Here is a 22809-nt window from a genome sequence, read left to right on the forward strand (position 1 = left end):
GTTGAGATTTATTTGCTTGCAGGCAGTCACAAAGCAAGGAACCCGAAAGAACCCAATTGAAGAAAATGAGTCCAACTCCCCAGTGTCCAGAGAGAATGAGAAACAGAAACACCAAAACAAATCATATAAACAAGAGAAGCGAGCAACAACAACAGCATTCCGAACCAAACAGAGTCTTTAGATGCAAATCCCTGGAGCAGCCTGGAGTAGGCCCAAAGCCTACATCTAAAGTCACTTCATCATTTTAACGGGGTAAACAGCTGCAAAGTTCACAGACACGAAGCACAGCAACCAGGGGAGTCTCACAGCCTTAGCGTCATGGAGAGAGAAACCCCCAAACTATCTGAGACGGTGTTTAAATTCAAAGTTCAAAGTACATTTTATTATCAAAGTATGTATACATTATACAACCTTGAGATTTGTCTCCTAACAGGCTGCCATGAAACAAAGAAGCACAAACACTAACCCCATATATCTGAAAAAGTGGTTGAAGTTGTTAGAACCTGGCACCAGAACCTAGGCCCTCATACATAAATCACTACGGGCTGAGATTTAGCTTTCGAAAGAGCTGTTCTCAACCTCTCCAAATCAGCTCGGTGCCCAGAGTGATCCAACCTCGTCCGAATCTTGACATCCTGCCTTTCTGGTCTATATGGGCCGGCATTTAGATGTTCCAAACAGTGGGTTGTACCTCAGATTAGGAGCCTTGAAAACACTGCCCAGTGATTCGGTTCAGACCCAGATTTCACTGCCGAAGGAGCCGTTTTCGACCTCTCCAATTTGGCTCAGTGCACAGGGTGATCCATCTTCATACCCGGTTGGTTGGGTGGGCTTTGGAACTCCTCTGTCCCGTCTTCTCCCCTCTGAATCATTCACTCCAAACAGCACGGCTCCAACCCCAAGTGTGTTGATTTTGCAGCGGACCAGCAGGGCACATCACACGAATTCACTTTGCCTTCGCTCGCTTCTTCATTGCTTGTGGTGGTAGTTTACCACAATTTATTTAGAATAAAGTGTTATTAATAATGATTTTAATCGAATGCTTTTTCTTTCGAAGTAGCAGTGAGCTGTCTCATGCCTTTGGTAGCACCATCTTTAAATGGAAAGGTGAAAGGTGGAAAGTGTAAGGTGAAAGTTAAGAGGAAACTTCTTCATTCAGAGAGTCAATAGACAGTAGGTGTAGGAGTAGGCCATTTGGCCTTTTGAGCCAGCACCGCCATTCAATGTGATCATGGCTGATCATACACAACCAGTACCCCGTTCCTGCCTTTTCCCCATATCCCTTGACTCTGCTATCTTTAAGAGCTCTATCTAACTCTTTCTTGAAAGCATCCAGAGAATTGGCCTCCACTGCCTTCTGGGGCAGAGCATTCCACATATCCACAACTCTCCGGGTGAAAAACTTTTTCCTCAACTCCGTTCTAAATGGCCTACCCCTTATTCTTAAACTGTGGCCTCTGGTTCTGGACTCCTCCAACATTGGGAACATGTTTCCTGCCTAGCATGTCCAATCCCTTAATAATCTTAAATGTTTCAATCAGATCCCCACTCATCCTTCTAAATTCCAGTGTATACAAGCCCATTTGCTCGAATCTTTCAACATATGACAGTCCCGCCATCCCGGGAATTAACCTCGAGAACCTACAGTACACTCCCTCAATAGCAAAAATGTCCTTCCTCAAATTTGGAGACCAAAACTGAACACATTACTCCAGGTGGGGTCTCACCAGGGCCCTATTACAATTGCAGAAGGATCTCTTTGCTCCTATACTCATCTCCCCTTGTTATGAAGGCCAACATGTCATTAGCTTTCTTCACTGCCTGCTGTACCTGCATGCTTACTTTCAGTGACTGATGAACGAGGACATCCAGATCTCGTTGTACTTCCCCTTTTCCTAACTTGACACCGTGAAAGTCGGGGTTGTATTTAGAGCATCCTGAGCAGCTGCATCACTGCCTGGTTTGGAAATTGCTCCATCTCAGATTGCAAGACCCTGCAGCGGATAGTGAGGTCAGCTGAGAAGATCAGCGGGGTCTCTCTTCCTGCCATCACAGACATTTACACTACACGCTGCATCCGCAAAGCAGACAGCATTATGAAGGATCCCATGCACCCCTCATACAATCTCTTCTCCCTCCTGCCATCTGGGAAAAGGCTCTAAAGCATTCGGGCTCTCACGACCAGACTATATAACAGTTTCTTCCCCCTAGCTATCAGACTCCTCAATACCCAGAGCCTGGACTGACACCTTACTGTCCTATTGTCTTTTTTATTATTTATTGTAATGCCTGCACTGTTCTTGTGCACTTTACGCAGTCCTGTGTAGGTCTGTAGTCTAGTGTAGCTTTCTCCGTGTTGTTTTTTTTACGTAGTTCAGTCTAGTTTTTGTACTGTGTCATGTAACACCATGGTCCTGAAAAACGCTGTCTCATTTTTACTATGCGCTGTACCACCAATTATGGTTAAAATGACAATAAAAGTGACTTGACTTTCTTGGGTTGCTTGATGTTTAGGACATGCAATATCATCACCAATCGAAACAAACTGAGTCAAGCTCTGTTACCGGGACATTTGTCCATTGATGCATGTGTTAAATCATTCATATTATGTGGTTATCAAATGTTGTAAATTTCTTTTTATTTTTGAAAAGGTTCTCAGATGATCAGGAATTGGTGGAAGTTGAAAGCCGTCTGTGATGTTGTCCTCATCAATAGTTTCATCGTTGCCTGGATCGTCAGCGCTACAAGTTCTGGTATGTGGTCAAATGAACCTGTATGAAAGTGATGAACTCAGTTCACTGCAGGGTGGTTGGAATGCATTGAGTATCTCAGTCAGTACATTGTAAGATGCTTTATCAGGACCACCAGCATCTGCAGTCCTCAGCCCCACAACTGGGTGCAGGGAAACCTGCTGGAGGTTCAGACAGTGATGGCCAAACATCAACAGCTCAGAACCACCAGAAACACAGCACAGGTCAGTTGAACACATACAGGTCAGAGAAATCACTGGAGGGCACATAGGTAAACCGGACTGAGTGATGGAACTTGGGTGATTCAGTGACTTTCCAGTGAAATATTGGGACAACTCCATAACCAAATGCTGTGGACCATGTGGGATGTCTGGCTGCAGTGTCGTGCACTCCTCAAGGTGTGGCCATTGGAACACCAGAAGATGCAGCCAGTGCAGAATATTGACAGCAAGTGTCCAGGATAGATTAGACTGCAGGGAATAATTCAGGTCTGGAATAACAGGTCAGCGTGTTGTTATCCCACATCGGAGGCCATGCAGAGTCAGTTGGTTCAGTCATGTAGACAAAGTTAGCAAGTCTGGGCAGAGGCTGGTACATTTCCTGCCCTGTGGAGATAAGTGGAATAGTTTGGTTCTTTGCATCAGTAGGCAGCTGTTATGGTCATTTACCTGATGAATTGTTACAGGTTTACTCATTTGAATTTGTTTTTAATTGCAGGCCTTTCCACCACGGGAATCGTCACTATCGTCTTATCAATCATACTGCCACTTGTGTTCATTTTAATTATGACGTGCCTGATCATAAAAAAGGATTCGGACAAAGGTATTTGTCATTGTATTTTCACACTTGTGTATCAACTCCAGTCACATCTCCATGTAATTTCAGACTCATTTTAATAAAAAGAAAAGAAAAAAAGCTGAATAATCCTCAACCCCACCGAACCCTCTGAATTCCTGTGACCTGTGGGATGAAATTGTCTGACATCTTTCTCAGTTATGAAATTCTGATGTACAGTGTCACCACACTGGAATGATTCTGGAGTCGCCTCTGATCTGACTCCAGAGGGTCTTTAGAAAAAGTAGTCTGGAGAGGAATGTGTCTCAGCTCACTGGTGTTTGATCATGGTGTTGTCAAATTTCAGCATCATATCAGGTTGGTGTAAAGGATCCCAATGATGGTGAGGTGAGTGAGTGAGTGTTTGGGGCCTTTCTCATCCTCGATACAGTTGGGTGTGGGAAGGCCTTTTCTTCAGGCTGTTAATCATCTTGCTTAGATATTTGATTAAATATTCTTGTTTCAGACTGATACAGCTAAAAAGCACAACTACTTCCAAGGTCAGTACAGTCAACAAAGATGTCTTAATGCATTTAAACTAACTATTGCTGCTTAAAACTGACAGAAACGACGCTGATTGTGGATGGAAGCGCCCACGGAGGAAGCATGGTGTAGATCGGGGTTACAAAGTGCGTTTAAGGAAACGGGGTTTTAAGCTCCCAATACCGACTATCTTGCTGACAAACACTCAGTCTCTGGTGAACAAAATCGATGAGCTCAGAGCCAGGGTGCTGAATCAGAGGGACATTAGGACCACGTGTGTCCTTTGTTTCATGGAATCCTGGTTAATCCTTCCGTACCGGATGCAGTGATTCAGATTGTCGGGTTTACTATACACCATCAGGATAGATCTATAGAGTCTCTCAGAAGCAGAGGTGGTGGAGTATGCCTCATGATCAACTCCTCTTGGTGCACAAATATATCAGTGCTGTCCCAATTCTGCTCACCAGATCTGGAACATCTAGCAGTTAAGTGCCGTCCTTTTGACCAACCACGGGAGTTCTCCGGGGTCATTCTGGTAGTGAAATACATTCCACTTCAGGCCAATGTCCATCAGGCTTTGGATGATCTGAGCAATGGGATCAACATACACGAAACAGCGCATCCTCATGTCTTCACCATTGTTTCGGGACATTTTAACCAGGCCAGTCTGAAAAAAATCACTAAGCAATTACCATCAACAGATCACTTGCAATACCAGAGGAAACAACACACTGGACCACTGTTACACCACCATCAAAAATGCCTACCGTGCTATTCCACGCCCTCACTCCGGGAAGTCTGATCACCTGGCTGTACCTCTACTCCCTGAGTATAGGCAGAGACTGAAGACTGAAGCACCAGTGGTGAGGACCAAGAAGGTTTGGACAAGGGGAGCATAGGAATGCCTACAGGACTATCTTGAATCAGTGGACGGGACTATATTCTGGGATTCATCTTTGAACCTGGATGAGTATGCTGCAGTTGTTACCAACTACATCAAACCCTGTGTGGATGAGTGTGTGCCTACAAAGACTTACTGCACATTCTCAAACCAAAAGCCATGGATGAACCAGGAGGTACGTCGTCTGCTGAAGGCTAGATCTGTGGCATTCCAGACTGCTGATCCAGACCTGTACCAGAAAACCAGGTATGATTTGCGGAGGAACGAGGAATTCTGCAGATGCTGGAAATTCAAGCAACACACACGAAATGCTGGTGGAGCACAGCAGGCCAGGCAGCATCTATAGGAGAAGCACTGTCGATGTTTCTGTCCGAGACCCTTCGTCAGGACAAACTGAAAGAAAAGATAGTAAGAGATTTGAAAGTAGGCGGGGGAGGCGGAGATCCGAAATGATAGGAGAAGACAGGAGGGGGCGGAGTAAAGCTAAGAGATGGAAAGTTGATTGTTACAAGGCTGGAGAAGGGAGAGGATCATGGGACGGGAGGCCTCGGGTGAAGGAAAGTGGGAGGGGAGCACCAGAGGAAGATGGAGAGCAGGAAAGGAGTTATTGTGAGAGGGACAGAGAGAGAGAAAAATGGGAGGAAATAGAAAGAGAGAGAGAGATGGGGTAGAAGGGGGGGTAGGGGCATTAACAGAAGTTAGAGATATCGATGTTCATGTCATCAGGTTGGAGGCTACCCAGACAGAACATAAGGTGTTATTCCTCCAATCCGAGTGTGGCTTCATCTTGACTGTAGAGGAGGCCATGGATAGACATATCAGAATGGGAATGGGATGTGGAATTAAAATGTGTGGCCACTGGTAGATCCTACTTTCTCTGGCGGGCAGAGCGCAGGTGTTCAGCGAATCAGTCTCCCAGTCTGCGTCGGGTCTCACCAATATATAAAAGGCCACACCGGGAGCACCGGACACAGTATACCACACCAGCTGACTCACAGGTGAAGTGTCGCCTCACCTGGAAGGACTGTCTGGGGCCCTGAATGGTGGTGAGGGAGGAAGTGTAAGGGCAGGTGTAGCACTTGTTCCGCTTACAAGGATAAGTACCAGGAAGGAGATTGGCCAAATGGACACGGGAGTCGCGTAGGGAACGATCCCTGCAGAAAGAGGGGGGGAGGGGAAGATGTGCTTGGCGGTGAGATCCCGTTGGAGGTGGCGGAAGTTACAGAGCATTATATGTTGGACCCAGAGGCTGTTGGGGTGGTAGGTGAGGACAAGGGGAACCCTATCCCGAGTGGGGTGGTGGGAAGATGGGGTGAGAGCAGAGATGCGTTTGAGAGCAGAAATGATAGTGGAGGAAGGGGAGCCCCTTACTTTAAAAATGAAAGACATCTCCTTTGTCCTGGAATAAAAAGCTTCATCCTGAGAGCAGATGCAGCGGAGGCAGAGGAATTGTGAGAAGGGGATAGCATTTTTGCAAGAGACAGCGTGGGAAGAGGAATAGTCCAGGTAGCTGTGAGAGTCTGTAGGCTTATAGTAGACATCAGTAGATGAGCTATCTCCAGAGATGGAGACAGAAAGATCAAGAAAGGGGAGGGAGGTGTCGTAAATGGACCAGGTAAATTTGAGGGCAGGGTGAAAGATGGAGGTAAAGTTAATGAAGTCAACAAGCTCAGCATGTGTGCAGGAAACAGAGCCAATGCAGTTGTCGATATAGCAAAGGTTGGGTCTGGAATCCAAGAAGAAGCGGAGAGCTTTGAGACCTTCCTGGTGGGCGATGGAGGTATTTAGGGACTGGACGTCCATGTTGAAAATAAGGCGGTGGGGTCCAGGGAACTTAAAATCATTGAAAAAATTCAGAGCACGCGAAGTGTCACGAACATAGGTGGGAAGGGATTGAACAAGGGGGAATAAAACAGTATTGAGTTATGCGGAAATGAGTTAAGTGGGGCAGGAGCAAACTGAGACAATGGGTCTACCTGGACAGGCTGGTTTGTGGATCTTGGGTAGGAGGTAGAAACAGCAAGTGTGGGGTGTGGGAACTTGCGGAGGGTTATTTCAAGAGTAAAGAGACAATTTCAGAGGAGTTTGGAGGCAACATTGGATGCACGACAACACTAGCAGGGTTTGAAAGACATTACTTCCTGCAAAGTGAAACCCAATAGCATGAATGGCAGCGATGCTTCACTACCAGATGAACTGAATGTCTTCTATGCCTGCTTTGAAAGGGAGAACACAACTACAGCTGTGAAGATTCCTGCTGCACCTGGTGACCCCGTGCTCTCTGTCTCAGAGGCTGACGTTAGGCTGTCTTTAAAGAGAGTGAACCCTCGCAAGTTGGAAGGTCCCAATGGAATACCTGGTAAGGCTCTGTAAACCTGTGCCAACCAACTGGTGTGAGTATTCAAGGACATTTTCAATCTCTCACTGCTACAGGCAGAAGTTCCCATTTGCTTCAAAAAGGCAACAATTATACCAGAGCCTTAGAAGAATAATGTGAGCTGCCTTAATGACTAACCCGGTAGCACTCACATCAACAGTGATGAAATGCTTTAAGAGGTTGGTCATAACGAGACTGAACTCCTGCCTCAGCAAGGACCTGGACCTGTTGCAATTTGGTCAATGGCAGATGCAATCTCAAAGGCTCTCCACACGGCTTTAGACCACCTGGACAACAGAAACACCTATGTCAGGATGCTGTTCATCGACTAAAACTCAGTATTTAATACCATCATTCCCACATTCCTGATTGAGAAGATGCAGTACCTGGGCTTCTGTACCCCCGTCTGCAGTTGGATCCTCGACTTCCTAACCGGAAGACCACAATCTGTACGGATTGGTAATAACATATCCTCTGCCCTAACGATCAACACTGGTGCACCTCAGGGGTGTGTGCTTAGCCCACTGCTCTACTCTCTATATACCCATGACTGTGTGGCTAGGCATAGCTCAAATATCTATAAATTTACAAATGATACAACCATTGTTGGTAGAATCTCAAGTGGCGATGAGAGGGAGTACATGAGTGAGATATGCCAACTAGTGGAGTGGTTCCACAGCAACAACCTGGCACTCAACGTCAGTAAGATGAAAAAGCTGATTGTAGACTTCAGGAAGGGTAAGATAAAGGAACACATACCAATCCTCATAGAGGGATCAGAAGTGGAGAGAGTGAGCAGCTTCAAGTTCCTGGATCTCTGAGGATCTAACCTGGTCCCAACATGCTAATGCAGTTATAAAGAAGGCAAGACAGTGGCGATACTTCATTAGGAGTTTGAAGAGATTTGATATGTGAACAAATACACTCAAAAACTTCTATAGAAGTACTGTGGAGAACATTCTGACAGACTGTGTCACTGTCTGGTATGGAGGAGCTACTGCACAGGACCAAAAGAAGCTGCAAAGGGTTGTAAATTTAGTCAGCTCCATCTTGGGTACTAGCCTACAAAGTACCCAGGACATCTTCAGGGTGCGGTGTCTCAGAAAGGCAGCGTCCATTATTATTGACGCCCAGCACCCAGGACATGCCCTTTTCTCACTGTTACCATCAGGTAGGAGGTACAGAAACCTGAAGGCACACACTCAGCAATTCAGGAACAGCTTCTTCCCCTCTGTCATCCGATTCCTAAATGGACATTGAACCCTTGGACACTACCTCACTTTATTTTTAATTTATAGTATTTCTGGTTTTTTTGGAACAACTTTTAATCTATTCAATATATGTATACTGTATAAAGTATACTGAATAAGATTTATTTATTTATTTTTCTTCTATTTTATGTATTGCATTGAACTGCTGCTGCTAAGTTAACAAATTTCACGTCACATGTCGGTGATAATAAACCTGATTCTGATTTTTGTTTTCAACCTTCCAATGAATTAATGCAAGGGAAACCCACCTTCTCCCTCTTCCTCCTCAAGTTATAAACCATTCAAAGTTCAAAATATTAACATTCCTTCCTCATGGCCTAACTTTTGCAAGTCCTGGCTAAGTTCACTTTGAGAATAACTGAACCACACAGACTATAGTTATCCAAGAACAGTACCAGTAGCTACTGGTGTTTGTAGTGTAAATGTTCTCTGCTGATTCACAGACTAATTACCAAATGAAGTCTGTCACCGAGAGACAGGAATCAGGAAAAGGGCAGATGACCCCAGGTTTGGTCAGGGAGTTGTGTATTAACGAAGAGTTTAATGGATCAGGGAGTGATAGAGAGCTTTATTGGGGGTAAATTCAAGATAAGGAACAAGACAGCTCAAAGCACAAAGTAATGACGATCAGGTTGTCTCAGGTGGACGGGAGGAAAGGGATGCAGAAATACAGAAACTTGTAGACTGAGAGAGACAGGGAGTGAAATGTAAAGTCAGAGGGGTCTGAAAGAACAGATCAGCATTTTAATATTGAGCCATTGTCTGAGGGAGAACCATGTGGGGCAGTAAACTGGGTACATTACCATCACCAGGGAAGAGGTACTGAGCACATTGTCAGAGCTTCCATCTGCCAAGACCCAGGTCAAGATGGACTTCATCCTGGGGTCTAAAAGAACAAACTACAGATATAATTCATAATCAATATTAATTTTCTCAAGTTCTCTTGATTGGGAGAAGGTTCTATTAGATTTGAAATCCATTTGACACTCCTCAGCCCTCTTCCCTAAATGGTCAAAAGTCCCCCTGCAACCCACAATAACCGCCCTCACTACCAACGACAATACCTAATTTTGTGTAATATGCAAACTTATTGATCAATCCTTGTGTTTTTGCATCCAAATCACTGATAAAAATATCAAATAACAAGAGTCCCTACACTGATACCTGCATCACACCACGAGTCACCAGCTTCTATAATGGAAAACAATTTTCTAACTCGGAGCCAATTTTGAATCCCCCTGGAAGCCCCTGGATTCATGTCAGGATCATGTCAAAATAGATAACATTCATTGTCCTATCTACCCTTTTAGTTATCTCTTCAAAAAAACTTTGAACGATTCATCAACTTCCTGTACATAAAGCTATGATGTCTCCTCCTAATCAGATTTTGTCTAATGAAATCCTGGTGGATCCTATTGCTCAGAATTCCCTCCAGTAACTTCCCCACCACTGATGTCAGGCTGACCAGGCTGTAGTTCCCGGGCTTGTCCTTGCTGCCCCTCTTAAACAACAGACCAACACCCAGCATCACCATGAGAACAACAGAGGTTCCAGTGGGAGGCTCACCATCCCCCTGTCAGGGTAAATGGACAGGGAATATCTGTGACTTTACCAGCATCACCCACATTCTCACAACCAGTGTGGAGGAAGTGTTGTACGTTGAGAGATCTCCACTTTTGGATGAGACATTAAGCCAGAGTCCCATCTGCCTTCTTCGGGAAGGTGTAAATGATCCTTCAGCGATATTTCCAAAAGAGCAAAGAATTTCTCCCCAGTATTGGAAAAATAATTCTGTTAACCAACATCACAAAGCCAGCTTTTTCATGACTGTTTGTTCAGCCTTACTCAGTACAAACTGAGTTCTCATTCCCTCCAACAGTGACTGCACTTAAAGTACTTCACTGTCTGGACCAGAGACTGGTAAAAGATGCTGTGAGATTACAGGTTCTGTTTCTCACGTGGAGAAGTTCACTCTGCCCCCGCTCACAGGAGTTGGCTGAATTTTTCAGTTCCTGTGTGACGTCATTGAAACAATATGAAGAATGTGAAGAGCTGTCAGACACACTCCTGTTCCTGGCACGATGCAACATCAGACCCTGATATCTGAAATAAAGTCGCTGGTGACAATCAGTCTGATGTGCAGGTGTCAGTCAGCTGTCTGGGCATCAACCTGCCCTTCACAAGGAGACTTTCTCTCCTCGAATGTGCCCCTGACCAGATTGTGGATATCAGCCTGAGCTCCTCTGGCTAAATGAGTGGGAGAACTTTAGTGACAAAATGTGGAATCGAGTCAGAGGTTGAGAGTTTCAGTGACTTTCCAGTGAAATTGTGGGGTAACTCCATAACCAATTGTTGTGGAAGTTGGGAAAATCAAACCCTGGATCATGTGGGTCAGTGTAGTGCACTCCCAGAGGAGTGGCCATTGCAACACGAGAAGGAGCAGCTGGTGCAGAATATTGGCAGGAGGTGACCTGGAAAGATTGGACTGGAGACCTCTGAGGACAACTGATCAGGGTCATGAATTGTCTGTTCCAGGTTTCCCACCGTACAGGACATGCAGTCGATAAGACTGGGCAGAGGTTGGCACATGCCCGTCCCCGCAGGGTGAAAGTGGAACAGTTTGGTTGTTTGCAACATTGTGCAGCTGTTACGGTCATTTCTCTGGTGAATTGTTACATGTTTTCTTATTTGAATTTATTTTCACTTGCAGGTTATTCCAGCAAGGATACTTCCATTGTTGCCTTCGGTTTGATCTTCCTGATGTTGCCATTCATAAATGTGGTGACAGTGTTGTGCTTCATCTGGAAGACTGATTCTGATGAAGGTAACTGACTTTCTCCCAGAATAGAATAGAATCAATGTTTGTACAGTAAACACCCCCGGCTGTTTCACAGGCAAATGACCAAATGAAGTCTGTCACCAAGCCAAGTAAAGCAAGATGAGGGCAGATGACCCCAGGCTCGGTCAGACAGTGGGGTATCAGAGAAAAGCTTGACGTATTAAGGAAAGGGGGTGAGCTTTAGTGGGGTAAATTCAGAGGTAAAGAACAATTTACTGAAAGCACAAAGATCAAGCTTGCTGAGAAGGAGGGGATTACAACAGAAATATAAAGGTTTATAGACTGCAGAGAGGAAGGGGAAGTGAGTTGGAAAGTCAAAGCGGTTTCTGAAAGTATTGATGAGCATTGAGCTGTAATCTGAATGAGAACCAGTGTCGGGCAACAAATCTGAGAAAATGACAATCACCAGGGAAGAAATACTGAGTCAGTTGTTGGAGCTGCCATCTGACAAGTTGGATATCCAGATGGACCTCATCCTGGGGTCTGAAAGAGGCAGCTAATGACATACTTCATGCAGCATTTTAAGTGTTCTCCCTGTTCTGAAAAGTTTCCATTAAATTGGACAACAGCAAATGTGATTGCTTTATACAAAGATGCCAAGAAATGACAGGAGAGTATGGGTGAGGGGGATGTGTGGATGTGAAGCTTGGCAAGGAGATGGGGTAGAATATAGAGACAGATGAATCTGGAGACAGATACAATTTTCAGTACTGGAGTGATGTGTAACATTTCGAAGCGTTGATCCTGTGGGCAGATTGAAGGAGCAGAGACAGATGTATGATCTCGATCACAACCATCATGGCATCCTGATAAGTTGCTGCAAAAGCTGAAGGATGGGACTAAGGCATTATTTTTATATTCAGGATAATCTTTCAACACGTTTACATAAAATGTTCCAGCATGTGGACTGTTCAGCCTGCACCCTCGTGGAGTTCAGTTTTCAATTTGAACCAGAACACTGTCCGATGCCATTGAACAACTGGAAACAGTGATGTTGTGATTCTCTGCATCAGAACAGGCTGTACTGTCAGACATGGAACTCAGTCACTGGCAAAATGTTTAATTACAGTCCTCCAGGTCACTGGGATAATTCAGCAGAACTGATTTACAGTGGTCTGATATCCCATCCACTGGATGTACCCACGGACAAACTACAGAGTACCTGTCATTTCCACATGTGATGCCTGTGGGTCAGTAAGTTATCAAATGTAGTGCTTCCAGAGGGAACCAGAAGATGCTTTTGGTCCCTCCCTGGTCTCTCCACTTGTTGCCAGTGTGTGAGAGCTCTCTGAACCTCCTTCAGTCCAATGCTTGAATGTCTGGTCCAGTTCTGAGCTGGTTGATCGCCTCATGTTAGGACACTGAATATCACAATGAACCTGACCAAGCCCGGGTTCATCTCTGTTCACTGCAGCACTTCATTGAAGCAAGTTTTGAATAAGTTGTGTAGGTTGTAACTCAGGGGGATTACTACCATCAGGGAGGAGGCATAGGAGCCTGAAGACACACATTCAATGATTTAGGAACAGCTTCTTCCCCTCTCATCAGATTTCTGAACAGTCTGTGAGCCTATGAAGATGACCTCATTATATTTGCTCTCTCTTTCACACCTATATATCTCAGTGTAATTTATAGTCTATTTTATTTATTGCTCTGTACTGTTGCCACAAAACAACCAATTTCATGATGTACGTCAGTGATGATTAACCTGAGTCTGAATTCTGATTCCGAGAATTTCAAATGGTTTTAATTTCTTTTTTTCAGATTCGGTGATCTTCCTAACTGGTTTCTTTAACCTGATGTTCTTACTTGGCATTTCTGTCAGCAATTTGATTCCAGGTAAGTGCTCGAACATAATTCTATATTTACATGAAATGATCTACTTGGTACTGAGCAGAGGGATAGAATGAAGTGTCTCTGTTAGAACATTGTGAGCTGCTTCATCTGGACCACAAACACATACAGTCCTTGGCCCCACAGCTGAGGACTGGGAAACCTGCTGGAGGTTTAAAATATCTGAATGTCCATTTTAGTTTAAATCTCTGTTCAGAACAACTGGCCACACACAATTTCAGACAATTATCGAAACGTTATGGAAAGTCAGGTTGTGTTTCTGAACATAATCTCAGGTCACGTCATTCCTTTCTGGACTCGGTATTGAACTCAGTAACATTAGGTAACTTGCTTTCTCTGTTTATCTTTGTCAGAACTAGCCAGATAGATGATATAGATGACAAACAATGGACCCAACACCAATCCCTCAGCACTCCTTTGACTGTATGGGAGTCCAAGTCAATAAATTTTACGTTAAAATCAGCAACTATAACAACCTTATATTTCTTGCAACACTCTGCGATCTCTCCATAAATTTGTTCCTCTAAACCCCACGGACTTTCGTATCATCTGTAATGTGCTCCATTAACATGTTCACACTTTTCTTATTCCTCAGTTCCTCCATAATGCCTCACTAGATGAGTTCCCCAGTCTGGCCTGGCTGAACACTGCCAGGCTATTACCCCTGAATAGTAAAATATCCCCTCCTCCTTTAATCGCTCCCACTCTGTTGTGTCTAAAACAACGGAACCCCAGAATATTGAGCTGCCAGTCCTGTCCCTCCTGCAACCAAGTCTCCCTAATGGCTACAATAGCATGTTCCCAGGTGTTGATCCATGCTGTGAGCTCATCTGCCTTTCCTGTGATACTTCTTACATTGAAGTATACACAGTTCAGGACATCAGTCGCTCCATGCTCAACCTTTCGATTCCCATCTGTCCTCACAACCTCTCCACTATCTGTTCTGACACTCTGGTTCCCATCCAGATGTAACTCCAGTTTAACAACTCCTCCCCAACCCCGTGCAGTACTCACAAACCTTTCCACTCGGATAATAATCTGCCTTCAGTTCAGGTGCAAACTGTGACTTCTGTACAGGTCCCATTTTCCCTGGAAGAGAGCCCAATGTTCCATGAATCTGACGCCCTCCCTCCTACACCAACTCCCTAGCCATGTGTTAAACTGTATAATCTTCCTATTTCTGGCCTCACTCACACGTGGCCTGAGTAGCAATCCTGAGATCACAACCTGGAAGTTCTGCTTCAGCTTAGCACCGAACTCCTGAACTCACTTTGTAGAATCTCGTCACACTTCCTACCGACATGGACCACGACTTCTGGCTGTTCACCCTCCCACTTAAGAATGCTGACGACTTAATCCAAAATGTCCTGGATCCAGGAGGCAGCATAACATCTGGGAATTTCATTTTGTCCACAGAACCTCCTTTCTGTTCCTTAATGAATGAATCCCCGGTCACCACAGTTCACTCCTTCTTCCCCACTTCCCTCCTGAGTTACAGAGCCAGACACAGTGCCAGAGACCTGACCACTGTGACTTTCCTCTGCTAGGTCATCCCCCCCCCCCCAACAGTATCCAAGTGGTGAACCTGTTGTTGATGGGGATGGCCACAGTGGTACTCTGCACTGGTTGTTTAATCCCTTGCCCCGTCCTGATTGTCACTCAATTTCCCGTGTTGTCCACCTTGGGTGTAACTACTTCTCTCTATGTCCCCTCAACCCCTCAACCCCTCAACCCCTCAACCTCCTGAATGATCCGGAGTTCTTCCAGTTCCAGCTCCAAATCCTTAACACAGAGTGTGAGAAGCTGTAGCTGGAAGAATTTCTCACAGGTGTAGTTGTCAGGGACACTGGAGGTCTCCCTGCCTTCCCACGTCCCGCAAGAGGAGCATTCCACTATCCTGACTGGCATCTCTACTGTTCCTAACTGAGCAACCATAAAGAAGGAAAAACAGTAAAATGTGGGGTAAATGAAAACTCTACCTGCCGCTTTGTTTTTGCCGTCTTTGACCGAAGCCTTGAAGAGCTTGTTCATGCCAATCGATCCTGAATTCTGGTTGGGCGCTGCCCAAAGCACCAAACTGCCATGAGACACTGCATTTTCTGCACAATGGGCGAACGGGAGTGAACTATGTCTTCTCAAGCGTCCAGTCTCTCTGATAGGTCGCTGCTCAAATGACTATCTAAAGTCATTCTCCCTATTCTGAGAGTGTCTAGGACCTGCAATATTAACTCTGTTTCACCTTCCACAGATGCTACACAAACTGCTGTGTGTTTCCAACATTTTCATTTTTTCTTAAACACAGAGCTGATAGATTCTAAGTAGCAGAGTTTCTAATTATTGATTAATATAATGTAATGAACAGATATTGAAATTCATCAAAACTGGAGGGAAAGCAAGTTCCAATGAGGAAATTCGGACTGTACAATAGGATATCGATAGATTCAATGAGTGGGTGATAACTCAGCACATGGAGTTTAATACAGGAAAGTGTGAGGTGGGGCCCTTGACTAAGAGGAATCAGACTGTAATGTCAATGGAGAGGAATTGTAAATGAGTGAGTTGCAGAGGAATCAAGATGTTCTTGTAACGGAATCACAAAAGATTTGGTGCAGCAAGGAATTAGGAACAGGAGTGACATATAAACCTTAATTCAAGGGATTTGGAGTTTAGAAATGGGGAAGTACTGTTACAGTTGTCCAGAGTGTTGGAGACCCGCTTGATACTGTGCACAGTTCTGCTCCCCTTGTTTAAACACAATTGCACCGACACTGCAGGCAGTCCAAAAGTGATCCATAAGGGTCATTCCTAGGATCAGTGGCTTTTCCCACCATAAGCAATTGGGAGGTATTTACTGAAGAGATGGGTAAATATTTGAAAGATTGGGGAATTCGGGATTGTGTGGGACTCGGACAGAAGAGGAGATGGATAAATATTTGAAAGATTGGGGAATTCGGGATTGTGTGGGACTGGGACAGAAGAGGAGATGGATAAATATTTGAAAGATTGGGGAATTTGGGATTGTGTGAGATTGGGACAGAAGTGGAGATGGGGCCTGGGGCAGATCAGCTCCAATTGTATTGAATGGTGGGGCACCTTTAAGGAGCTGAGTGACCGACTCCCCTCTTATTTTCTTGTGTTTATTATCTTCTTGCAAAAGATCAATGGATTGTGGTCCTTAACACAAGAGATTCTGCAGATACTGGAAACCCAGAGAAACTCACACAAAATGCAGGAGGAACTCAGGAGGTCTGACAACATCCATGGAAATGAATAAAGAGTTGATGTTTCGGGCTACCCTTCATCAGGACCGGAAAGAAAGGGGAAAGAGCCAGAATAGGAATGTGGGGGGAGGGGGAATAGTACAAGGTGAAAGGTGAAGCCATGTGGAGGGGTAGGTAGGTGGGTGGGGGAGGGGGTGAAGTGAGAAGCTGGGAGGTAATAGGTGGAAAAGGCAAATGGCTGACAAATGAATCCAATCGGACAGGAGAGTGGTCGATGAGAGCAAGGGATGGGGGAGGGGCAGGGGCTTCTGATAGTGAACGCATCAAAATTTGGCCGTCTCAACACCAGAAGGAGCACCCAGTGCAGAATATTGACAGCAGGTAACAGGGAAATAGTGACTGAGGAAGAGAGAGTGAGTCAGTCTATTCTTGGCCGGCGTAACAAATCAGTGGCTTGTTCACCCAGCACAGCAGGTCGAGTCAGTCGGTGCAGACCAGAAGTCAAGGTTGACAAGACTGGGCAGTGATGAGCACATCTCTTCCCTGCAGGGGATAAGGGGAACAAATTGGTTGTGGCAACAATTGGCAGCTCTCCTGCTCATTTTTCTGGTGTATTGTTGCATGTTTGCTGATTTGAATGTATTTGTAATTGCAGGTTTTTACAGCGAGGACAGAGTCACATTTGCTGCATCAATCATAATGATGGTGTTGCTTCTAGTGGCTTTCATTTCATTTGTGATTCTTGGGTGGACAGGTAAGTGTTATTGTCTACACTTGTGTTTAAACTTCAGGCATCTCTCCAAGGAAATTGCAGTTAATTTTAAAAGAAAAATCACCCCCCCACCACCCAGTCTGGGTCTCTGGGACATGAGGGGTGAAATTTTCAAAGGTGCTGTGACTCATGATGTAGAGGTGAGGAGTGAGGGACCACTCCTCACTGCACACACGTGGCTCCTCCATGGAGAGAGTTAAATGCACCAAGTTTCTGAGAGTGCACATAACAGATGATCTCACCTGGTCCCTCATCACCACCTCTTTGGTTAAAAAAGCAGAGCAGCATCTCCATTCCTTGAGGAGATTGTGGCTAACCCCCACCCCCATCCCCCTTGATAACCAGTTTTTACAGGACCCCAATCGAGAGTGTCCTGACCGGCTGCATCTCTGTCTGGTTTGGGAATTGCAAGGCATCTGACCACAAACCCAACAAAGGATCACAAGTGCTGCTGAGAGGATCACTGGGGTCTCTCTCACCCAGTAGATATATTTATCAGGAGTGTTACATACACAGGGCACTTAGCATTGTCAGTGATCCCTCCGATCCATCCAGTAATCTATTTGATCCCCTATCATCAGGCAGGAGGTACCGTAGCATTAGGCCAAGAGCTATTAGGATGAGAAACAGTTTCTTCGCCTAGGACATAAAACTATTGAACTTTGTGCCACCACCCAGGTCTCATCGTGTATGGAGCACCAGTAATGTTATACTGTTTACTTTCCAGTTGTATTATATATGCACCTTGTTATTGGTTAATTTATTTGTGGTGATATTACTTTGTGTTATGCATGTGAGTTACATGTACTGTGTTGTGAACATTAATCCAGAGGAAAGTGGTCTCATTTGATGGTATACATGTATACAGTTGAATGACAATAACTTGAAAGCTGCTCATTAATCCTGATGAAGGGGAGGTGAGAGAGTGGTAAAGCCCCTCCTTGTGACATGGATTTTAGCAAAGTTTTGTTAAAGTTCCTCATGGCGCACTCAAGAAACTAAATGTCCATGGGATCCAAGAAAAGATGGTGTTGGAATAAGAATTGGTTGAGAGGGAGGAAGCAAACAGTGAGGATCAATGGGAGTTTCAGTGTCTGCAGGGCCATGTGTGGTGAGTTAAGCAGGGCTCAGTAACAGGTCCCTTGTTGTTTAAGGTTCATGTCAATGATTTGAACTTGAATTGAGGAACAGGATCAGGAAGTTTCCTGTTGATCACAATATCAGCAGTTTGGTTGACAGTGAAGAAGAAAGGTCTGGGTCACAGGAAGATATCACCGGTCTCCTTGGATACACAAAAGAGGAAATGGTATTCAGTCTGGAAATGTATACTGCAGTGATTTTGGAGAGGGCAAACTAGGCAAAGGAACAAACTGTAAACAGAAGACTAAGGCATGGAGAGGAACTGACAACTCTCAATGTTCATGGGCACAGATTCCAGAAAGACGGGTTGCTAGGTTACCTGGTTTCTGTCAATCGCAGTAGCATAAGTGTGGTAGACTTGATGTGGATGTGGAGAGAAATGGTTTCAAGGGGAAGAAATTAGGAATGGACAGCTGAGTGAACTGGCACAGATGGGCTGAATGGCCTCCTTCCCTGTGGTAAGGAAAGTGGGGTCTTGCATTTTGTTTTGTGCACAGAGCTGGTGATGGGAGATGTGAAAGGGTGAGGAACAATACCTGAGGAGAGGGAACTATTAGCAATGGCATTAACATTGGAACCAGGAGAGGAGGTTGGTGATGAACAGGATCTAACAGAAGGAGGGTTGAGCATGAAAAAGAAATGGATAGAATCCAGACTCAATGGATACAAAGATAGGTGGAGGGGCCGGTAGTGCTGAGGAAACAGAGTCTGCAGAGAGACTTGGATAGATTGGGAGAATGGGCAAAGAAGTGGCAAATGAAATACAATGTCGGAAACTGTTTGGTCTTGCACTTTGGTAGAAGAAATAGACGGACAGACTATTATTTAAATGGGAAGAGAATTCAAAGTCCTGCGATGCAACAGGACTTGGGAGTCCTCGTGCAGGATACCCTTAAGGTTAACCTCTAGGTTGAGTCGGTGGTGAAGAAGGCAAATGCAATGTTGGCTTTCATTTCTAGAGGAATAGAATATAAGAGCAGGGATGTGATGTTGAGGCTCCAGGCACTGATAAGTCCTCACTTGGAGTACTGTGTGCAGTTTTGGGCTCCTTATTTAAGAAACGATGTGCTAGTGTTGGAGAGGGTTCAGAGAATATTCACTAGAATGATTCCGGGAACGAGAGGGTTAACATATGAGGAATGTTACCGCTCTTGGACTGCACTCCTTGGAGTTTAGAAGAATGAGGGGGAACCTCATAGAAACATTTCGAATGTTGAAAGGCATGGACAGAGTGGATGTGGCAAAGTTGTTTCCCATGGTGGGGGAGTCTAGTACGAGAGGACATGACTTGAGGATTGAAGAGCGCCCATTCAGAACAGAGATGCAAAGAAATTTTGTTAGCCTCTGGGTGGTGAATCTGTGGAATTTGTTACCACGGGTGGCAGTGGAGGCCAAGTCATTGGGTGTATTTAAGGCAAAGATTGATAGGTATCTGAGTAACCAGGGCATCAAAGGTTATGTTGAGAAGGCAGGGGAGTGGGTCTAAATGGGAGAATGGATCAACTCATGATAAAATGGCAGTGCAGACTTGATGGGCCGAATGGCTGACTTCTGTTCCTTTGTCTCATGGTCTTATGGTCAATACATTTCAACACTAGGGCATCGAGGGACATTTGGGAAGGTTGGTCCAGTGGGCAAAGGGAAGATATGATATTCATATAGAGCAAACGGGGATGAAAAGCAGTCTGATGCCTATCACACTCCTCTACCATTACTCGGTGGTAACCACTCGTGAGGTCTATTGTCGAGAAAGATTCCCCTCTCCACAGGGCATCAAGACTCTCATCTCCTATTTGGTCTTGAGATTCAGTCTCCGATAATCTACACACAGTCTTATGCTGCCATCAGCCTTCTGTACCAACACTACAGGTGAGACATACACACTATTGCTCCTTCTGTACCAACACTACAGGTGAGGCATAAGCACCATTGCTCCTTCTGTACCAACACTACAGGTGAGACATACACACCATTGCTCCTTCTGTACCAACACTACAGGTGAGGCATACACACCATTGCTCCTTCTGTAGCAACACTACAGGTGAGGCATATACACTATTGCTCCTTCTGTACCAACACTACAGGTGAGGCATAAGCACTATTGCTCCTTCTGTAGCAACACTACAGGTGAGGCATACACACCATTGCTCCTTCTGTAGCAACACTACAGGTGAGGCATACACACTATTCCTCCTTCTGTACCAACACTACAGGTGAGACATACACACTATTGCTCCTTCTGTACCAACACTACAGGTGAGGCATACACACTATTGCTCCTTCTGTACCAGCACTACAGGTGAGGCATACACACTATTGCTCTCCTGAATCACACCCCTCTTCAACAACTTTGATTGGGCGGAACATGACAGTGTGGCTGTGTAAACAGGGTCATCATCAATTAACTGAATTTCATGCTTGACCTTGTCAATGTACCCAAGGTCTTCATCCTCATCTGCAAAGATATCCAGGTACTTAGTCAGTAACACTCTTAGCTGAGTAACCTTATTTTTAATTCTGCCATAATTAAAGTAGATATGACTGGGTTGTGATCAGATAGATGTCTGGGCGAAAATTCTATTGAGTGTACCAAAGGCAGCAAACCGGAGGATAAAAGAATGTAATTTATCCGAGAGAAACTTTTATGTCTTGTGGAGAAGAAGGTACAGTCTTTAGCAGATGGATTATGCACCCTCCACACATCAGTTAGATTTAAATCCATTAGAAAAAGTTTCAGTGCTTTGGAAGCAGATTCTTGAGAGCTTGATATAGTTGAAGATTTATCGAGGTTATTGTTTACCAAAGCATTCATGTCCGAACCAGCATATGATTGATAGTCACTTAACTTCAGTAACTGTGAGGAAATTGAGGGAAAAAATTCAGCCTCGAATATAGTTGGGGATATAGGCTAATGAATGCAACTTTTTTACCCTGAATGGATGTACAGCAAAAAGCTAGACATCCTTCACTGTTGGCGCCAGTCCTTTCAATTGACACATTAACACTACGTCTCATTAATATCATAACTCCCTTCGTACGAGTACCATCAGCTGATGCCACAACGGGTTTATAAAAGCGGTTTTGAACCCTGGGAATGTCATTAGGTTTAAGATGTGTTTCCTGTAACATCACGATATCTATTTTCTTTCTGCGTAAGAAATCTAAAACCTTTGAAGGCTTGTAGGGAGAGTTTAATCCCCTAACGTTAGATGACACAATAGTAAGATTTTCTAATTTATCTGTATTGCTCATCTGCCCCTGGATCTGTTGTTGTAAATTGGTGGTGGAGCCCTTGAGTTACCCCTTCCCACCCCCCTTCCCCCTCCCATGCAACCCTTTACTTTGTAACATCTGTGAGTGTCACTCAGCAATGTCAGACACTGAACATTAACCGCCCCCCTCAGCACCAACACATTAGAAAGGCAAAGCGGTTCTCATAAACAATCATATAAAAGAAACAAGAAAAAAATACCTGGTCAAATACGTTAACCTATATAATTAAAACCATTCCCGTCTCAAATATAGTATGTTTCTTCTGGATCTATCCACCAAGTCGTTTAGCTCTTTCGTATCTTAGTCACCTCTGCGAGACAGAAATTAGTAACTTTCTCAGTCTTGCATAAGCAAACCTGAATGTTGTCTATTTTGTTGAAGACCATGCTAATTTTTTTTTTAGCATGAATGTCCACTTGCTCCTTTAACAACCGGAGAATGTTGCCATTCTCTGCCATATGCTGCTGTATGGGGTCGAGAGCCTTTTCCATAGACTCCTTTAGCAGGTGGGCTAGAGTTTTTTGCAGCAATTCCATCTCCGTTGCCATTGTTTGCTTAATTGGCAAAGCTATTTCCTCGGATGAATCACGAGCTTGCTGTCATCTGCGGAATCTCGTTTCTTGGTTGAATTTGGATCTTTTTTTGAGGTCATGTCTTTAGTTAGATCTCTCTCCAACTCAACCTTGTAATAGGACCGTCTATGAGCCCTAAAGAACGTGAAAAAGGAGGGTTATACGTCAGTGCTCAGTGCTGTGCTGCCATCTTGCCTCGTGACTCACCGGAGTCTTAGCTTACCATTCTTCAAATTAATCTCTTTCTTTCCCTTTCATATGAATTTAAAAATTATAATGCAAGCATAACAAATTTCTGTTAAATAACTCACTTAAGTTAGTAAACTGACTTAATGCTCAGTAAATTTAATTGAAATAAAGGTTGTAAATTGATTTTAATTAATGCTATTTACAACATGAAAATTTATTGATTACATTGAATAGTAAAGATACTAAAAATTGTAAGCCAATGCAATATGAATAAAAATACAGCCTAAGACACAATTTTATACAAGACTTTGAAAAAACATTTTCTTACTAAGT

At 44.4% G+C, this 22809-nt stretch overlaps 1 protein-coding gene across 2 annotated transcripts in view; it reads left to right on the forward strand.

The window, feature by feature from the left end:
• LOC132394520 (uncharacterized) overlaps nt 1–22809 on the forward strand; it is a 153480-nt gene that overhangs the window by 75365 nt on the left and 55306 nt on the right. For both annotated transcript variants that reach the window (XM_059970788.1, XM_059970789.1), the window contains exons 8-12: nt 2652–2753; nt 3468–3572; nt 11327–11440; nt 13220–13294; nt 17186–17284. In XM_059970788.1, the coding sequence (XP_059826771.1) occupies nt 2652–2753; nt 3468–3572; nt 11327–11440; nt 13220–13294; nt 17186–17284 (495 nt within the window). The remainder of the gene's footprint in view (nt 1–2651; nt 2754–3467; nt 3573–11326; nt 11441–13219; nt 13295–17185; nt 17285–22809) is intronic.

Source organism: Hypanus sabinus, chromosome 5 (genome assembly GCF_030144855.1).
Source record: "Hypanus sabinus isolate sHypSab1 chromosome 5, sHypSab1.hap1, whole genome shotgun sequence".
Lineage (NCBI taxonomy): Eukaryota > Metazoa > Chordata > Chondrichthyes > Myliobatiformes > Dasyatidae > Hypanus > Hypanus sabinus.